Genomic DNA, 15,123 nt, shown 5'->3' with positions numbered 1-15,123 from the left:
AGAGAGAGACACTGTCGATCAGCTAGGGGAGAGAGACACTGTCGATCAGCTAGGGGGAGAGAGACACTGTCGATCAGCTAGGGGAGAGAGACACTGTCGATCAGCTAGGGGAGAGAGAGACACTGTCGATCAGCTAGGGGGAGAGAGACACACTGTCGATCAGCTAGGGGAGAGAGAGACACTGTCGATCAGCTAGGGGAGAGAGACACTGTCGATCAGCTAGGGGGGGGAGAGAGAGACACTGTCGATCAGCTAGGGAGAGAGACACACTGACACTCGATCAGCTAGGGGAGAGAGACACTGTCGATCAGCTAGGGGGAGAGACACACTGTCGATCAGCTAGGGGGGAGAGAGACACTGTCGATCAGCTAGGGAGAGCTGTCGATCAGCTAGGGGGAGAGAGACACTGTCGATCAGCTAGGGGGGAGAGAGACACTGTCGATCAGCTAGGGGGAGAGAGACACTGTCGATCAGCTAGGGGAGAGAGACACTGTCGATCAGCTAGGGGGAGAGGGGAGAGACACTGTCGATCAGCTAGGGGGAGAGAGACACTGTCGATCAGCTAGGGGGAGAGAGACACTGTCGATCAGCTAGGGGGAGAGAGACACTGTCGATCAGCTAGGGGAGAGAGACACTGTCGATCAGCTAGGGGAGAGAGAGACACACTGTCGATCAGCTAGGGGAGAGAGACACACTGTCGATCAGCTAGGGGGGAGAGAGACACTGTCGATCAGCTAGGGGAGAGAGACACACTGTCGATCAGCTAGGGGAGAGAGACACTGTCGATCAGCTAGGGGGAGAGAGACACTGTCGATCACTGACACTGTCGATCAGCTAGGGGAGAGGATCAGAGAGAGACACTGTCGATCAGCTAGGGGGGGAGAGAGACACTGTCGATCAGCTAGGGGGAGAGAGACACTGTCGATCAGCTAGGGGGGAGAGAGACACTGTCGATCAGCTAGGGGGGAGAGAGACACTGTCGATCAGCTAGGGGAGAGAGAGACACTGTCGATCAGCTAGGGGGGAGAGACACACACTCTGTCGATCAGCTAGGGGAGAGAGACACACACACTCAGCTAGGGGAGAGAGAGACACTGTCGATCAGCTAGGAGAGAGAGACACACTGTCGATCACTCACTGCTCAGGGAGAGAGACACACACACTCAGCTAGGGGAGAGAGAGACACTGTCGATCAGCTAGGAGAGAGAGACACACACACACTCAGCTAGGGGAGAGAGACTGTCGATCAGCTAGGAGAGAGAGAGACACACACACACACTCAGCTAGGGGAGAGAGAGACACTGTCGATCAGCTAGGAGAGAGAGACACACACACACACTCAGCTAGGGGAGAGAGAGACACTGTCGATCAGCTAGGAGAGAGAGACACACACACTCAGCTAGGGGAGAGAGACACTGTCGATCAGCTAGGGGAGAGAGAGACACACACACTCAGCTAGGGGAGAGAGAGAGACACACACTCAGCTAGGAGAGAGAGACACACACACTCAGCTAGGGGAGAGAGAGACACTGTCGATCAGCTAGGGGAGAGAGAGACACTCACGATCAGCTAGGGGAGAGAGAGACACACACTCAGCTAGGGGAGAGAGAGACACACACTCAGCTAGGGGAGAGAGAGACACACACTCAGCTAGGGGAGAGAGAGACACACACTCAGCTAGGGGAGAGAGACACACACTCAGCTAGGGGAGAGAGACACTGTCGATCAGCTAGGAGAGAGAGAGACACACACACTCAGCTAGGGGAGAGAGAGACACACTGTCGATCAGCTAGGAGAGAGAGACACACACTGTCGATCAGCTAGGAGAGAGAGAGACACACACTGTCGATCAGCTAGGGGAGAGAGAGACACACTGTCGATCAGCTAGGGGAGAGAGAGACACACTGTCGATCAGCTAGGGGAGAGAGAGACACACTGTCGATCAGCTAGGGGAGAGAGAGACACACTGTCGATCAGCTAGGGGGGAGAGAGACACACTGTCGATCAGCTAGGGGGGAGAGAGACACACTCTGTCGATCAGCTAGGGGAGAGAGAGACACACACTGTCGATCAGCTAGGGGGGAGAGAGACACTGTCGATCAGCTAGGGGAGAGAGACACTGTCGATCAGCTAGGGGAGAGAGACACACTGTCGATCAGCTAGGGGGGAGAGAGACACACTGTCGATCAGCTAGGGGAGAGAGAGACACACTGTCGATCAGCTAGGGGAGAGAGAGACACACACTCTGTCGATCAGCTAGGGGGGAGAGAGAGAGTTGGAGGAGAGAGACACACGTTACAGAGCACACACACACACACACTCACCTGAGACTTGGGCAGCAGGAGAGGCTTGTTGGCCTCGTTGCCAAAGAAGGGAGAGTGGTAGAGCTGAAGGAACACAAAACTACAGGACAGAGGGAGAGAGAAAAGCATTAGGAAAGGCTGTGTGTGTGTGTGTGTGTGTGTGTGTGTGTGTGTGTCTATTTAACCTGGGACTGAGTCCACTGGTCTTCTCAGTGTTGGTGGGCCCGGGCCGGGTGGTGTGGTACGCGTCTCCTCCTATCCTCTCTCTCCTGGAGGAGGGGGCCGACACTGAGATGGTGTGACCCCTGGGACGGTGCCCTCCGCTGGGGGAGAGGGGTCCAGGCTGGTGGGGTGCTGGGAACTCCAACCGCATCCTGGCTCCCTGCGAGGAAGAGGAACCTCCTCCTCCCGATGTCCCAGACAACCCCCCTGTCACTGGGGTGGTATCCCCACTCTGATTCTGTCTGTTCACCCCTCCTCCTCCACTCTCCACCTTCTCTATCTCTTTCTCCACCGGGGGCTGTTGTGGCTGGCTCTTCCCCTCCGAGGGGGACCGAACCCCGGGTGCCTCTCCTCCTCCGGCCCCGGGTCCTGTTGTGGTCTTGGGGAAGGCCTCTGGTAGGGTCTGGAGCTCAGGGGAGGAGCTGGACTTGTTGAGGGTCTGGGTCTCAGGCTGGTTCTGGGTCTGGAAGGGGAGCTCTGGGCCTTGGCTGCCCGGGGTGGAGGGGGCCAGGGGGGGCTGGTCGATGGGGATGAACCCCTCACTCACCTCCTCCAGGGTGGACTTCTCATCCTCCTGGCTGGAACTGGAGGACGACTGAGGGGAAGAACGGATGAAAAACATCAATGTCTCCCAATAACCACCTGCCATAATCCATTGTCTGTAGAGTACTACTCCCCCTGTCTGTAGGGTACTACTCCCCCTGTCTGTAGTGTACTACTCCCCCTGTCTGTAGGGTACTACTCCCCCTGTCTGTAGTGTACTACTCCCCCTGTCTGTAGTACTCCTCCTGTACTACTCTCCCCCTGTCTGTGTCTGGGAGTACTACTCCCCCTGTCTGTCAGGTACTACTCCCCCTGTCTGTAGAGTACTACTCCCCCTGTCTGTAGGGTACTCCCCTCCCCCTGTCTGGAGAGTACTACTCCCCCTGTCTGTCAAAAGTACTACTCCCCCTGTCTGTAGGGTACTACTCCCCTGTCTGTAGGTACTACTCCCCCTGTCTGGCCAGGTACTACTCCCCCTGTCTGTAGGTACTACTCCCCCTGTCTGTAGGTACTACTCCCCTGTCTGTAGAGTACTACTCCCCCTGTCTGTCAGTACTACTCCCCTGTCTGTAGGGTACTACTCTCCCCTGTCTGTAGAGTACTACCCCCTGTCTGTAGAGTACTACTCCCCTGTCTGTAGGGTACTACTCCCCCTGTCTGTAGAGTACTACTCCCCTGTCTGTACTCCCCCTGTCTGTACTACCCTGTCTGTAGTGTACTACTCCCCCTGTCTAGGGTACTACTCCCCTGTCTGTAGAGTACTACTCCCCTGTCTGTAGTCCTACTCCCCTCTCCCCTGTCTAGAGTACTACTCCCCTGTCTGTAGAGTACTACTCCCCCTGTCTGTAGAGTACTACTCCCCTGTCTGTAGAGGGTACTACTCCCCTGTCTGTAGAGTACTACTCCCCTGTCTGTGTACTACTCCCCTGTCTCTGTACTACCCCTGTCTGGGTACTACTCCCCTGTCTGTAGTGTACTACTCCCCCTGTCTGTAGAGTACTACTCCCCTGTCTGTAGAGTACTACTCCCCTGTCTATAGGGTACTACTCCCCTGTCTGTAGAGTACTACTCCCCTGTCTGTAGTGTACTACTCCCCTGTCTGTAGAGTACTACTCCCCCTGTCTGTAGAGTACTACTCCCCCTGTACTCCCTCTGTCTATAGTGTACTACTCCCCCTGTCTGTAGTGTACTACTCCCCCTGTACTCCCCCTGTCTATAGTGTACTACTCCCCCTGTCTGTAGAGTACTACTCCCCCTGTCTGTAGAGTACTACTCCCCCTGTCTGTAGTGTACTACTCCCCCTGTCCCCTGTAGAGTACTACTCCCCTGTCTGTAGAGTACTACTCCCCCTGTCTGTAGACTACTCCCCTGTCTGTAGAGTACTACTCCCCTGTCTGTAGAGTACTACTCCCCCTGTCTGTAGTGTACTACTCCCCCTGTCTGTAGAGTACTACTCCCCCTGTCTGTAGTGTACTACTCCCCCTGTCTGTAGAGTACTACTCCCCCTGTCTGTAGAGTACTACTCCCCCTGTCTGTAGAGTACTACTCCCCCTGTCTGTAGAGTACTACTCCCCCTGTCTGTAGGGTACTACTCCCCCTGTCTGTAGGGTACTACTCCCCTGTCTGTAGAGTACTACTCCCCCTGTCTGTAGAGTACTACTCCCCCTGTCTGTAGAGTACTACTCCCCCTGTCTGTAGTGTACTACTACTCCCCCTGTACTCCCCTGTCTATAGGGTACTACTCCCCCCCTGTCTGTAGTGTACTACTCCCCCTGTACTCCCCCTGTCTATAGGGTACTACTCCCCCTGTCTGTAGTGTACTACTCCCCCTGTCTGTAGTGTACTACTCCCCCTGTCTGTAGTGTACTACTCCCCCTGTACTCCCTCTGTCTGTAGAGTACTACTCCCCCTGTCTGTAGTGTACTACTCCCCCTGTCTGTAGTGCAGTGTACTACTCCCCCTGTACTCCCCCTGTCTGTAGTGTACTACTCCCCTGTCTGTAGTGTACTACTCCCCCCTGTACTCCCCTGTCCCTCCCCCTGTCTGTAGTGTACTACTCCCCCCCCTGTCTGTAGTACTACTCCCCCTGTCTGTACTACTCCCCTGTACTCCCCTGTCTGTAGTGTACTACTCCCCCTGTCTGTAGTGTACTACTCCCCCTACTCCCCCTGTCTGTAGTGTACTACTCCCCTGTCTGTAGAGTACTACTCCCCCTGTCTGTAGAGTACTACTCCCCTGTCTGTAGAGTACTACTCCCCTGTCTGTAGGGTACTACTCCCCCTGTCTGTAGAGTACTACTCCCCCTGTCTGTAGGGTACTACTCCCCCTGTCTGTAGAGTACTACTCCCCTGTCTGTAGAGTACTACTCCCCCTGTCTGTAGGGTACTACTCCCCCTGTCTGTAGGGTACTACTCCCCTCTGTCTGTAGTACTACTCCCCTGTCTGTAGGGTACTACTCCCCTGTACTCCCTCTGTCTGTAGAGTACTACTCCCCCTGTCTGTAGAGTACTACTCCCCCCTGTACTCCCTCTGTCTACTACTCCCCCTATCTGTAGGTACTACTCCCCTGTCTGTAGAGTACTACTCCCCCTGTCTGTAGAGTACTACTCCCCTGTCTGTAGAGTACTACCCCTGTCTGTAGAGTACTACTCCCCCTGTCTGTAGTGTACTACTCCCCCTGTCTGTAGAGTACTACTCCCCTGTCTGTAGAGTACTACTCCCCCTGTCTGTACTAGAGTACCTCCCCCTGTCTGTAGTGTACTACTCCCCTGTACTCCCCTGTCTGTAGAGTACTACTCCCCCTGTCTGTAGTGTACTACTCCCCTGTACTCCCCTGTCTGTAGAGTACTACTCCCCCTGGCTGTAGTGTACTACTCCCCCTGGCTGTAGTGTACTACTCCCCCTGTCTGTAGAGTACTACTCCCCCTGTCTGTAGAGTACTACTCCCCCTGGCTGTAGTGTACTACCTCCCCTGGCTGTAGTGTACTACTCCCCCTGTCTGTAGAGTACTACTCCCCCTGTCTGTAGTGTACTACTCCCCCTGGCTGTAGTGTACTACTCCCCCTGGCTGTAGTGCACTACTCACCCTGCTGAGTGTTCTAGGGGGCAGGGCCTTGGTGAACTTGTCAGCAGCGATGTAGATGGGTTCAGAGGGCATGGCCTCAAACTTCTCCGCCTCTGGCCAATCAGAGGGGTAGTCTACGTGGCCCCTGACCCCTGTCCCCTCTACCACAGAGTCTACAGCAGGGGGCGACAGAGAGGAGAGGGTTAGAGAGGGGACGAGGGACACACAGATACCACAGAGTCTACAGCAGGGGGCGACAGAGAGGAGAGGGTTAGAGAGGGGACGAGGGACACACAGATACCACAGAGTCTACAGCAGGGGGTGACAGAGAGGAGAGGGGACGAGGGACACACAGATACCACAGAGTCTACAGCAGGGGGCGACAGAGAGGAGAGGGGACGAGGGACACACAGATACCACAGAGTCTACAGCAGGGGGCGACAGAGAGGAGAGGGGACGAGGGACACACAGATACCACAGAGTCTACAGCAGGGGGCGACAGAGAGGAGAGGGGACGAGGGACACAGATACCACAGAGTCTACAGCAGGGGGTGACAGAGAGGGGACGAGGGACACACAGATACCACAGAGTCTACAGCAGGGGGCGACAGAGAGGAGAGGGGACGAGGGACACACAGATACCACAGAGTCTACAGCAGGGGGCGACAGAGAGGAGACGAGGGACGCACAGATACCACAGGGTCTACAGCAGGGGGCGACAGAGAGAGGGGACGAGGGACACACAGATACCCACGACAACGAACGCATACACAGAAAAACGTCATTAATGAACACACAAGTAATAAAAACACACACACAATAAAAACACACACACACAGAAACAAAACTCACAGAAAAAAAAAACCGACAAAAACCCAAACTAAACTAGCTCTACTTTGCACCCTTATGTTAATTTACAAACTACCACCTGTAGTATACCAGACCACCACTAGGTGGTCACACACCTCCTAAACACACACACACACACAGATAAAACAGAATCAGAAGCATTACACGTATCGATCAGTGATCAAACAGAATCAGAAACTCAGTCAGGCAGGCGCACACACACACGCACACGCAGGGAGACAGATCGAAGAGCAGTCTTGCAGGCAGCAGCACATCAGTCATTGGCTCATCATCATTGGTAACATCATCATTGGCTCATCATCATTGGTAACATCTATTTGATGCGTCTTCAAACACGTGTGGTCGGTCGGTGGGTCGGTCGGTCGGTCGGTCGGTTCACTTTCTCTACACACACCAGCCCAGACCAGACCTCATCCTCTCAGCCAATGGACATTTAGGATACTGACAGCAACAGAATATTACAATGAACACTTAGCATCGTGACACAAAACATAACATTATTGGGTGGTGTGGTGACCAGAATGATATCCCTAACACAAAATGGTGACCAGAATGATATCCCTAACACAAAATGGTGACCAGAATGATATCCCTAACACAAAATGGTGACCAGAATGATATCCCCAACACAAAATGGTGACCAGAATGATATCCCCAACACAAAATGGTGACCAGAATGATATCCCCAACACAAAATGGTGACCAGAATGATATCCCTAACACAAAATGGTGACCAGAATGATATCCCTAACACAAAATGGTGACCAGAATGATATCCCTAACACAAAATGGTGACCAGAATGATATCCCTAACACAAAATGGTGAAGAATGATATCCCTAACACAAAAATGGTGACCAGAATGATATCCCTAACACAAAATGGTGACCAGAATGATATCCCTAACACAAAATGGTGACCAGAATGATATCCCTAACACAAAATGGTGACCAGAATGATATCCCTAACACAAAATGGTGACCAGAATGATATCCCTAACACAAAATGGTGACCAGAATGATATCCCTAACACAAAATGGTGACCAGAATGATATCCCTAACACAAAATGGTGATCAGAATGATATCCCTAACACAAAATGGCCACCAGAGAAGCCAGAAAGAAGTGTTTGTGTCCTGGATGAGGTCTGTCTTGACTATGTTACATGCATAACCTCTATGACGATGTCATGGGGTGAAGTGTCAGAGGTTAGAGGTTAAAAGAAAAAGGAGACAGGAAGTACATTCCAGGCCCACAGGACAAGGGGGTCACATGTTAGAAAGAAAAACATCAAAAGTGTCATTAAATTATCATGAACAAAACCCAGTCATAGGATTGGTTCATCTTGGCGGCGGGTTGATTAGTCGATTGAAACGATTGGCCCGTGAGTTTGTTTGTGTCATCATCTCTCTCCAGTGGTGGCCCGACATGTTAGTGACACGTGATGACACGGGACGTGGGGGAGGAACACATATGTTGGGGCATAGGAGGCTGGTGAGGGGAGGACGCGCTCACAGTAATGGATGGAATAGATGGATGGATGGGTTTGATTTTACCATTCATTCATTCTGTTACTGTTCCGTTACCATGAGCCCATCCTCACATTTAAAGTGCCACCACTGGTTTGGGGGAGGCTCGTGTTGGGGGCGTGGCCACGCTGCTTGTACCTGCCCAGGAAATGCTCCGTTGGAGCCGAACCGGAACTGGGGACGGGGCGAAGGACAGACCCAGAGAGGAGAGAGAGCCCACTGGACGAGCCAGGTCGCCATTCAACACAGCAGAGCCAATCACAAATTAGCATGACAGGAAATGGAAAATAATAAACCAATTTTAAAAAAAAGATGAGGATAAAATGAATTCACAGTTGGAGGGAAAACAGTAGGAATTAAAATATGAAAAAAAAAATGATAGTGGATAAAATACCAAATGAAATTCACAATATATAAAATAGGGAACTAGTAACAAAATATATGTGAAACACACGACAGACAATGATGGAACTAGCAATGTGTGCGTGATCTGTTTGTGAGAGAAGTCTAGCACCATTTCATCTTACCAAACTGGAACAAGAAACAGTGTTTGTTCACGAGGATCAACCTGAACAAGGTACCATCTATGATTCGATCTACAAATCACCCAGCTACTAAATGAACGGACATTTGACTGATCCTGATGATATAGAGATTAGTGAATCTGTGGAGCATCTAAGCTCAGACTGGCCCTCATGAACAAGTAGAGAGAGCAGAGAGAGGAGAGCAGAGAGAGGAGACCAGAGAGAGGAGAGCAGAGCAGAGATAGGAGAGCAGAGAGAGGAGAGAGAGCAGAGAGCAGAGAGAGGAGAGCAGAGAGAGGAGAGAGAGGAGAGGAGAACAGAGAGAGGAGAACAGACTGGAGGGAGGTTCATTCATGTTCATTGAAGTACAGCAGGAGTTCCTTCTCAACAACCTGGTGGTGACTGGTGAGCTGTACTGGGGAGCTGTACTGGGGAGGTGTACTGGGTGGTGGCTGGGGAGCTGTACTGGGTGGTGACTGGGGAGCTGTACTGGGTGGTGACTGGGGAGCTGTACTGGGTGGTGACTGGGGAGCTGTACTGGGTGGTGACTGGGGAGCTGTACTGGGTGGTGACTGGGGAGCTGAACTGGGGAGCTGTACTGGGGAGCTGTACTGGAGAGCTATACTGGGGAGCTGTACTGAAGAGCTGTACTGGGTGGTGGCTGGGGAGCTGTACTGGGTGGTGGCTGGGGAGCTGTACTGGTGAGCTGTACTGGGTGGTGACTGGGGAGCTGTACTGGGTAGTGACTGGGGAGCTGTACTGGGTAGTGACTGGGGAGCTGTACTGGGTGGTGACTGGGGAGCTGTACTGGGTGGTGACTGGGGAGCTGTACTGGGTGGTGACTGGGGAGCTGTACTGGGTGGTGACTGGGGAGCTGTACTGGGTGGTGACTGGGGAGCTGTACTGGGTGGTGACTGGGGAGCTGTACTGGGTGGTGACTGGGGAGCTGTACTGGTGGTGACTGGGGAGCTGTACTGGTGGTGACTGGGGAGCTGTACTGGGTGGTGACTGGGGAGCTGTACTGGGGTGGTGACTGGGGAGCTGTACTGGGGTGGTGACTGGGGAGCTGTACTGGGGAGCTGTACTGCGTGGTGACTGGGGAGCTGTACTGGGAGCTGTACTGCGTGGTGACTGGGGAGCTGTACTGGGTGGTGACTGGGGAGCTGTACTGGGTGGTGACTGGGGAGCTGTACTGGGTGGTGACTGGGGAGCTGTACTGGGGTGGTGACTGGGGAGCTGTACTGGGTAGTGACTGGGGAGCTGTACTGGGTAGTGACTGGGGAGCTGTACTGGGTAGTGACTGGGGAGCTGTACTGGGGACCTGTACTGGGTGGTGACTGGGGAGCTGTACTGGGTGGTGACTGGGGAGCTGTACTGGGTGGTGACTGGGGAGCTGTACTGGGTGGTGACTGGGGAGCTGTACTGGGTGGTGACTGGGGAGCTGTACTGGGGAGCTGTACTGGGTGGTGACTGGGGAGCTGTACTGGGTGGTGACTGGGGAGCTGTACTGGTGGTGACTGGGGAGCTGTACTGGTGGTGACTGGGGAGCTGTACTGGGTGGTGACTGGGGAGCTGTACTGGGTGGTGACTGGGGAGCTGTACTGGGGAGCTGTACTGGAGAGCTGTACTGGGGAGCTGTACTGGTGGTGACTGGGGAGCTGTACTGGGTGGTGACTGGGGAGCTGTACTGGGGAGCTGTACTGGAGAGCTGTACTGGTGGTGACTGGGGAGCTGTACTGCGTGGTGACTGGGGAGCTGTACTGGGTGGTGACTGGGGAGCTGTACTGGTGGTGACTGGGGAGCTGTACTGGTGGTGACTGGGGAGCTGTACTGGTGGTGACTGGGGAGCTGTACTGGGGAGCTGTACTGGGTGGTGACTGGGGAGCTGTACTGGTGGTGACTGGGGAGCTGTACTGGTGGTGACTGGGGAGCTGTACTGGGTGGTGACTGGGGAGCTGTACTGGGTGGTGACTGGGGAGCTGTACTGGGGAGCTGTACTGCGTGGTGACTGGGGAGCTGTACTGGGGAGCTGTACTGGTGGTGACTGGGGAGCTGTACTGGTGGTGGCTGGGGAGCTGTACTGGTGGTGGCTGGGGAGCTGTACTGGTGGTGGCTGGGGAGCTGTACTGGTGGTGGCTGGGGAGCTGTACTGGTGGTGGCTGGGGAGCTGTACTGGTGGTGGCTGGGGAGCTGTACTGGGTGGTGACTGGGGAGCTGTACTGGGTGGTGACTGGGGAGCTGTACTGGTGGTGGCTGGGGAGCTGTACTGGTGGTGGCTGGGGAGCTGTACTGGTGGTGGCTGGGGAGCTGTTCTGGTGGTGGCTGGGGAGCTGTACTGGGTGGTGACTGGGGAGCTGTACTGGTGGTGACTGGGGAGCTGTACTGGTGGTGACTGGGGAGCTGTACTGGTGGTGACTGGGGAGCTGGACTGGGTGGTGACTGGGGAGCTGTACTGGGTGGTGACTGGGGAGCTGTACTGGTGGTGACTGGGGAGCTGTACTGGTGGTGACTGGGGAGCTGTACTGGGTGGTGACTGGGGAGCTGGACTGGGTGGTGACTGGGGAGCTGTACTGGGGTGGTGACTGGGGAGATGTACTGGGGAGCTGTACTGGTGGTGACTGGGGAGCTGTACTGCGTGGTGACTGGGGAGCTGTACTGGTGGTGACTGGGGAGCTGTACTGGTGGTGACTGGGGAGCTGTACTGGGGAGCTGTACTGGTGGTGACTGGGGAGCTGTACTGGTGGTGACTGGGGAGCTGTACTGGTGGTGACTGGGGAGCTGTACTGCATGGTGACTGGGGAGCTGTACTGGGAAGCTGTACTGGGTGGTGACTGGGGAGCTGTACTGGGTGGTGACTGGGGAGCTGTACTGGTGGTGACTGGGGAGCTGTACTGGGGAGCTGTACTGGAGAGCTGTACTGGGGAGCTGTACTGGGGAGCTGTACTGGGGAGCTGTACTGGTGGTGACTGGGGAGCTGTACTGGGTGGTGACTGGGGAGCTGTACTGGGGAGCTGTACTGGAGAGCTGTACTGGAGAGCTGTACTGGTGGTGACTGGGGAGCTGTACTGCGTGGTGACTGGGGAGCTGTACTGCGTGGTGACTGGGGAGCTGTACTGGGGAGCTGTACTGGAGAGCTGTACTGGGGAGCTGTACTGGTGGTGACTGGGGAGCTGTACTGGTGGTGACTGGGGAGCTGTACTGGGTGGTGACTGGGGAGCTGTACTGGTGGTGACTGGGGAGCTGTACTGGGTGGTGACTGGGGAGCTGTACTGGGTGGTGACTGGGGAGCTGTACTGGGGAGCTGTACTGGGGAGCTGTACTGGTGGTGACTGGGGAGCTGTACTGGTGGTGACTGGGGAGCTGTACTGGGTGGTGACTGGGGAGCTGTACTGGGGAGCTGTACTGGGTGGTGACTGGGGAGCTGTACTGGGTGGTGACTGGGGAGCTGTACTGGGTGGTGACTGGGGAGCTGTACTGGGTGGTGACTGGGGAGCTGTACTGGGGAGCTGTACTGGGTGGTGACTGGGGAGCTGTACTGGTGGTGACTGGGGAGCTGTACTGGTGGTGACTGGGGAGCTGTACTGGTGGTGACTGGGGAGCTGTACTGGTGGTGACTGGGGAGCTTTACTGGTGGTGACTGGGGAGCTGTACGGGTGGTGACTGGGGAGCTGTACTGGTGGTGACTGGGGAGCTGTACTGGGTGGTGACTGGGGAGCTGTACTGGTGGTGACTGGGGAGCTGTACTGGTGGTGACTGGGGAGCTGTACTGGTGGTGACTGGGGAGCTGTACTGGTGGTGACTGGGGAGCTGTACTGGTGGTGACTGGGGAGCTGTACTGGTGGTGACTGGGGAGCTGTACTGGTGGTGACTGGGGAGCTGTACTGGTGGTGACTGGGGAGCTGTACTGGGTGGTGACTGGGGAGCTGTACTGGGTGGTGACTGGGGAGCTGTACTGGTGGTGACTGGGGAGCTGTACTGGTGGTGACTGGGGAGCTGTACTGGGTGGTGACTGGGGAGCTGTACTGGGGAGCTGTACTGGGTGGTGACTGGGGAGCTGTACTGGTGGTGACTGGGGAGCTGTACTGGTGGTGACTGGGGAGCTGTACTGGGTGGTGACTGGGGAGCTGTACTGGGTGGTGACTGGGGAGCTGTACTGGGTGGTGACTGGGGAGCTGTACTGGGGAGCTGTACTGGGGAGCTGTACTGGTGGTGACTGGGGAGCTGTACTGGGTGGTGACTGGGGAGCTGTACTGGGTGGTGACTGGGGAGCTGTACTGGGTGGTGACTGGGGAGCTGTACTGGTGTGGTGACTGGGGAGCTGTACTGGGGAGCTGTACTGGTGGTGACTGGGGAGCTGTACTGGTGGTGACTGGGGAGCTGTACTGGTGGTGACTGGGGAGCTGTACTGGTGGTGACTGGGGAGCTGTACTGGTGGTGACTGGGGAGCTGTACTGGTGGTGACTGGGGAGCTGTACTGGTGGTGACTGGGTGGTGACTGGGGAGCTGTACTGGGTGGTGACTGGGGAGCTGTACTGGGTGGTGACTGGGGAGCTGTACTGGGTGGTGACTGGGGAGCTGTACTGGGTGGTGACTGGGGAGCTGTACTGGTGGTGACTGGGGGGAGCTGTACTGGGTGGTGACTGGGGAGCTGTACTGGTGGTGACTGGGGAGCTGTACTGGTGGTGACTGACTGTGACTGGGGAGCTGTACTGGGTGGTGACTGGGGAGCTGTACTGGGTGGTGACTGGGGAGCTGTACTGGGTGGTGACTGGGGAGCTGTACTGGGGTGGTGACTGGGGAGCTGTACTGGGTGGTGACTGGGGAGCTGTACTGGGTGGTGACTGGGGAGCTGTACTGGGGTGGTGACTGGGGAGCTGTACTGGTGGTGACTGGGGAGCTGTACTGGTGGTGACTGGGGAGCTGTACTGGGTGGTGACTGGGGAGCTGTACTGGTGGTGACTGGGGAGCTGGTGACTGGGGAGCTGTACTGGTGGTGACTGGGGAGCTGTACTGGGTGGTGACTGGGGAGCTGTACTGGGTGGTGACTGGGGAGCTGTACTGGGGTGGTGACTGGGGAGCTGTACTGGGGAGCTGTACTGGTGGTGACTGGGGAGCTGTACTGGTGGTGACTGGGGAGCTGTACTGGTGGTGACTGGGGAGCTGTACTGGTGGTGACTGGGGAGCTGTACTGGGTGGTGACTGGGGAGCTGTACTGGTGGTGACTGGGGAGCTGTACTGGTGGTGACTGGGGAGCTGTACTGGGTGGTGACTGGGGAGCTGTACTGGGTGGTGACTGGGGAGCTGTACTGGGTGGTGACTGGGGAGCTGTACTGGTGGTGACTGGGGAGCTGTACTGGTGGTGACTGGGGAGCTGTACTGGTGGTGACTGGGGAGCTGTACTGGTGGTGACTGGGGAGCTGTACTGGTGGTGACTGGGGAGCTGTACTGGTGGTGACTGGGGAGCTGTACTGGTGGTGACTGGGGAGCTGTACTGGTGGTGACTGGGGAGCTGTACTGGTGGTGACTGGGGAGCTGTACTGGTGGTGACTGGGGAGCTGTACTGGTGGTGACTGGGGAGCTGTACTGGTGGTGACTGGGGAGCTGTACTGGTGGTGACTGGGGGCTGTACTGGTGGTGACTGGGGGCTGTACTGGTGGTGACTGGGGAGCTGTACTGGTGGTGACTGGGGAGCTGTACTGGTGGTGACTGGGGAGCTGTACTGGTGGTGACTGGGGAGCTGTACTGGTGGTGACTGGGGAGCTGTACTGGTGGTGACTGGGGAGCTGTACTGGGTGGTGACTGGGGAGCTGTACTGGGTGGTGACTGGGGAGCTGTACTGGTGTGGTGACTGGGGAGCTGTACTGGGGAGCTGTACTGGAGAGCTATACTGGTGGTGACTGGGGAGCTGTACTGGGTGGTGACTGGGGAGCTGTACTGGGTGGTGACTGGGGAGCTGTACTGGGTGGTGACTGGGGAGCTGTACTGGGTGGTGACTGGGGAGCTGTACTGGGGAGCTGTACTGGTGGTGACTGGGGAGCTGTACTGGTGGTGACTGGGGAGCTGTACTGGT

The 15,123-nt window shown here is 55.8% G+C and overlaps 1 protein-coding gene across 1 annotated transcript in view; it reads right to left on the bottom strand.

Moving 5' to 3' along the window:
• Positions 1 to 15,123, bottom strand: part of LOC115124168 (tuberin-like) — a 93,327-nt gene that overhangs the window by 17,479 nt on the left and 60,725 nt on the right. Inside the window, 4 exon segments of the mRNA XM_065002199.1 lie at positions 2,325 to 2,403; positions 2,489 to 3,120; positions 6,154 to 6,305; positions 8,668 to 8,748. Coding sequence (XP_064858271.1) covers positions 2,325 to 2,403; positions 2,489 to 3,120; positions 6,154 to 6,305; positions 8,668 to 8,748 — 944 coding nt within the window.

This window comes from Oncorhynchus nerka, linkage group LG15, assembly GCF_034236695.1.
Source record: "Oncorhynchus nerka isolate Pitt River linkage group LG15, Oner_Uvic_2.0, whole genome shotgun sequence".
Classification (NCBI taxonomy): Eukaryota; Metazoa; Chordata; class Actinopteri; order Salmoniformes; family Salmonidae; genus Oncorhynchus; species Oncorhynchus nerka.
The sequence above is the reverse complement of the archived record's forward strand: the minus strand, read 5'-3'. Positions and strand labels throughout refer to the sequence as shown.